Source organism: Phoca vitulina, unplaced genomic scaffold (genome assembly GCF_004348235.1).
Source record: "Phoca vitulina isolate PV1807 unplaced genomic scaffold, GSC_HSeal_1.0 scaffold761, whole genome shotgun sequence".
Taxonomy (NCBI): domain Eukaryota; kingdom Metazoa; phylum Chordata; class Mammalia; order Carnivora; family Phocidae; genus Phoca; species Phoca vitulina.
Genome location: NW_022590448.1, coordinates 3,317 through 8,347, shown reverse-complemented (window position 1 = coordinate 8,347; position 5,031 = coordinate 3,317). Strand labels below are relative to the sequence as shown.

Genomic DNA, 5,031 nt, shown 5'->3' with positions numbered 1-5,031 from the left:
TGGTTCTTCTCCCCCTCCGATTTCCCCCCCTTCATTCTTCCCCTCCTATATTCTTCTTCTTCTTTTTTTCTTTCTTAACATATATTGCATTATTTGTTTCAGAGGTACAGATCTGAGATTCAACAGTCTTGCACAATTCACAGCGCTTACCAGAACACATACCCTCCCCAGTGTCCATCACCCAGTCACCCCATCCCTCCCACCCCACCCCCCACTCCAGCAACCCTCAGTTTGTTTCCTGAGATTAAGAATTCCTCATATCAGTGAGGTCATATGATACATGTCTTTCTCTGTTTGACTTATTTCGCTCAGCATAATACCCTCCAGTTCCATCCACGTCGTTGCAAATGGCAAGATCTCATTCCTTTTGATGGCTGCATAATATTCCATTGTATATATATACCACCTCTTCTTTATCCATTCATCTGTCGATGGACATCTTGGCTCTTTCCACAGTTTGGCTATTGTGGACATTGCTGCTATAAACATCGGGGTGCACGTAACCTTTCGGATCCCTACTTTTGTATCTTTGGGGTAAATACCCAGTAGTGCAATTGCTGGATCATATGGTAGCTCTATTTTCAACGTTTTGAGGAACCTCCATACTGTTTTCCAGAGTGGCTGCACCAGCTTGCATTCCCACCAACAGTGTAGGAGGGTTCCCCTTTCTCTGCATCCCCGCCAACATCTGTCATTTCCTGACTTGTTAATTTTAGCCATTCTGACTGGTGTGAGGTGGTATCTCATTGAGGTTTTGATTTGGATTTCCCTGATGCCGAGCGATATTGAACACTTTTTCATGTGTCTGTTGGCCATTTGGATGTCTTCTTTGGAAAAATGTCTGTTCATGTCTTCTGCCCATTTCTTGATTGGATTCTTTGTTCTTTGGGTGTTGAGTTTGATGAGTTCTTTATAGATTTTGGATACTAGCCCTTTATCTGATATGTCATTTGCAAATATCTTCTCCCATTCTGTCAGTTGTCTTTTGGTTTTGTTGACTGTTTCCTTTGCTTTGCAAAAGCTTTTTATCTTGATGAAGTCCCAATAGTTCATTTTTGCCCTTGCTTCCCTTGCCTTTGGCGATGTTTCTAGGAAGAAGTTGCTGCGGCTGAGGTCGAAGAGGTTGCTGCCTGTGTTCTCCTTTAGGATTTTGATGGACTCCTGTCTCACATTGAGGTCTTTCAACCATTTGGAGTCTATTTTTGTGTGTGGTGTAAGGAAATGGTCGAGTTTCATTCTTCTGCATGTGGCTGTCCAATTTTCCCAACACCATTTGTTGAAGAGACTGTCTTTTATCCATTGGACATTCTTTCCTGCTTTGTCAAAGATTAGTTGACCATAGAGTTGAGGGTCCATTTCTGGGCTCTCTATTCTGTTCCATTGATCTATGTGCCTGTTTTTGTGCCAGTACCATACTGTCTTGATGATGACAGCTTTGTAGTAGAGCTGGAAGTCCGGAATTGTGATGCCGCCAGCTTTGCTTTTCTTTTTCAACATTCCTCTGGCTATGCAGGGTCTTTTCTGGTTCCATACAAATTTTAGGATTATTTGTTCCATTTCTTTGAAAAAAGTGGATGGTATTTTGATTCCACCACCCATCTTTATTGGCCAGATGTTGGAAACCTCGCAGTGTGTCCAGCCAACTGCCAGTGCTTCTGGGGTCGTGTGTGGGGAGAGGAGGAGAAGGAGCTAAGGTGCTGTCTGCCCTTGGGATGTTTTTAGAAAGACAAACTCACTAACCAAAAATCTAGAAAAAAAACACAGAATGGAGTAATACTGAGAAGCCCTGTGTTGAGAGCAGAGGACTCAGAAGGGGTGGAGCTTGAGCTGGCTTTCCAAGGAGGGGTGAAACTCAGATAAGCAAAGGAAGAGAGAAATGAGCATTCCAGATTAGGTAACAAGAGGAACACCGCCGGGAGGCGGGGTGTTAAAATATTTATCTATGTTATTTTCACTTCATTTCATCTAGAACTTGAAGCAACTTCAAGGACACTTACTCAATACTACAGTAAAACACAAAGGAAAGAATGAGTCCTGGTATATAATATTTTGTTTGTTAATGCTAATTGAAAATCTCTTCTCCCAATTTGTAACCTGCCATTTCATCTCCTCTAAGGTGTCTTTTTTTTATTTTTGAAGATTTTATTTATTTATTTTTGAGAGAACTGAGCGAGTGAGAGAGAGAAAGAGAGAGCACAAGGCGCAGGAGAGGCAGAGGGAGAGGGGGAAGCAGACTCCCTGCTGAGCAGGGAGCCTAATGTGGGGCTCGATCCTGGGATCACGACGTGAACCGAAGGCAGATGCTTAACCAACTGAGCCACCCAGGCATCCCTCTAAGGTGTCTTTTGATGAATACAAGTTCCCAGTTTTAATAAAGTCAAGTATATCTAAAAAAAAAAAAAAAAAAATGAAGACCAGGTGGAAAAGCCCTAGGGTTTGGGGCTCTGTAATAAAGTGCTGCTCAATAGTCATGATTGGACCACATTTGGGACTGAGCTTCCTGGTGGCAAAGGGGAAAAAAGAAACATAATTTTTGTTTTTTACCTGAGCTTGTCGTTGTTTATGCACTTATTAGTTCATTGAACCAATGTGTATCAGCCCCTGTTTTTTTCTACCTCAGTTCCACAGGGGAGACCAAATGGAACCTAAAGAATTATTCCTTGTGGTATTCTGTGGGGCCTTAAGAGACACAGGAGTGACTTTGTCTTGATGGCTGGGTGCACATACAGCTCTAGGGTCCTATGTCTTCCCTTCCTAGCAGCGAAGATGAGGGAGAGGTGGAGAAAAATGGAGCCAGAAAAAAAGAAAAAAAAAAAGGAAAACTGGAGCCAGAACCTCTGGGTTGGAGTGGCTACCCCATGTCCAATCTGGTCTGGGCACTTGTGTCCTTCTCACTATTGGATGTGTGATGGTGGTTAAGAGGGGAAAGTGGGGCTGGAGCCTGCCTTCCCGTGGAAGCCCCTTGCTCCACATCCCCAGAAAGGTCTGGTTGTATTGCTGGCAGGGATGATCTGGGGAAGATGACCTACTTGACCATGTGCATCAAGGAGAGCTTCCGCCTCTACCCACCCTGCCCCAGGTGTACCGCCAGCTCAGCAAGTTTGTCAACTTTGTGGATGGCCGCTCCCTACTAGCAGGTGAGTTGGAGTGGATTTGGGGGTGGAACTGGAGTCCTTGTGGATGTTTCTCTGATAGTCTCTGTGCCTTTGGTCAAATCTTTGCACCAGTGGGGAAGAGCTCAGGCTTTGCATTTGGCCTGGGTCCAAATCCTGTTTCTACAATGTATGGGTAAATCCTCTACCTCGAGCCTCTGTTTCCTCTTTTGTAAAATGGGGGCAAGAAGAGTATTTGCCTGACAAGTTGTTGTCAGGATTAAAGAGACAGTATTTATCAGGGCTGTCATGTACCACCATGTAGGTTGTGCCCTGAACAACTTCAGGAGGCACCATTCACATAGACTATGATGATGTGCGGTACACAACCTATACAACTGTATGTGGTAGCTTTGTAAGGAGTATTTAACTCTGTATCTGGCACACAGCATGCACCCAATGAATGGTAGATGTATATGGTACTATTAATAGCGTAATGTCATGAATAGTAACTTCCTTCAATTATTTGAAAGAACAAAGTGTTGTAATAGACCTTGCCTGTCCTACCTCACGGTGAGGTAGGTTCAGTCCTCCTTTTTTTCTCTCACCGTTCCACAAATGTCTGTGTTAGGTGCTGTGTCCAGTGCTGGGGCTAGAGGAAGTAGATATGATGATCATCAAAAGCACTTTGATGTCTTGAGGGTGGTCATGAACCCTCAATCACTGGCAGTGCTCAGGCAGGGGCTGGTGCCCAGTTAGAAGGACACTAGGGGATTCTGGCCCTGTGATGAGGTGGGTGAGGCTATCTCAGGACCACCTAGCTACCAGGCCTTTGCTCTGCCCACAGGCAGCCTGATCTCTCTGCACATCTATGCCCTCCATAGGAACAGCACAGTATGGCCTGACCCTGAGGTACCACATCCCTGGGCCTGGAGGTCAGATGGGGTGGGAGGCTATGGAGATCACCCTCCCCAGGGCCTGGCAGATATTTAAGCAAGGCTTGTCCTCTCAAGTCTTTGACCCTCTACGCTTTTCCCCTGAGAACGTGGCCACATGCCACCCCTTCGCCTTCATGCCCTTCTCTGCTGGGCCCAGGTAAGGAGAGGCCCAACATCCCCAGGCCCCCAAGACTGGGGAGGGGAGAATGGAGGATGTTGTGGGGAAAGCATCATTTGGGAAACTCTGTGGTAAGGGGGCTGCCACTGGGTTTTTGATGATCCTAAAGTAAGGTAAGTTCCAGGGATCTTCTTCTTGCCATTAGCATATTCATGTCCCTGGCAGGTGGTGGGCTGGCTGAGTCATTCCAAGAAAGGCCCCCAGACCGGAATTCCCAATGTGAATCTACTCAGTCTGGAACCCTCACTGTGCTCCCAAGATCTGTTTCCTAAGCCCCAAGTCAATCAACCAGTCAGCTAATTATTCATCCACAAACAGTTATTGGTTTTTGTTGGCCGCTAAGAACCCTGGATTTGCTCACTCTGGACACCCCATAGCCTGATACCACCTTGTGCTACTCACGGTAGGAACTGCATTGGGCAGCAGTTTGCCATGAATGAGATGAAGGTGGTCACGGCCCTCTGCTTGCTCCGCTTTGAGTTCGCCCTGGACCCCTTGCGGCCCCCCATCAAGATGCCCCAGCTGATCCTGCGCTCCAAGAATGGCATCTACCTCCGCCTGAAGTTGCTGCGCCCAGGCTCTGGGAAGTAGCTCTGCAGAGAATAGGGTCCCAGACAGCCCAGACACTGCCCTCCCAAGGCTGGATTATAGAATAGCTGTGGCTCCCTGTCTTTGGGAGGCTTGTAGTTTAGATGGGGAGCAGGCACCCACATAAACAATCACCTGGAGGGCAGTGCCATGCCAGCATGTGTGTCTGGAAATGTTTTGTATACATGTATTCTAGAGCTCATGCATTCATTCCACAAACACGCGGTGAGCACCT

At 46.5% G+C, this 5,031-nt stretch overlaps 1 protein-coding gene across 1 annotated transcript in view; it reads left to right on the top strand.

The window, feature by feature from the left end:
* LOC116629399 (cytochrome P450 4B1-like) overlaps nt 1-4,799 on the top strand; it is a gene marked incomplete at its 5' end in the record, with an annotated part of 10,064 nt that extends 5,265 nt beyond the window's left edge. The window contains 5 exon segments of the mRNA XM_032399694.1: nt 3,005-3,069; nt 3,072-3,137; nt 3,940-4,004; nt 4,087-4,187; nt 4,616-4,799. Coding sequence (XP_032255585.1) covers nt 3,005-3,069; nt 3,072-3,137; nt 3,940-4,004; nt 4,087-4,187; nt 4,616-4,799 — 481 coding nt within the window.
* Between the last annotated feature and the right edge of the window lie 232 nt (nt 4,800-5,031).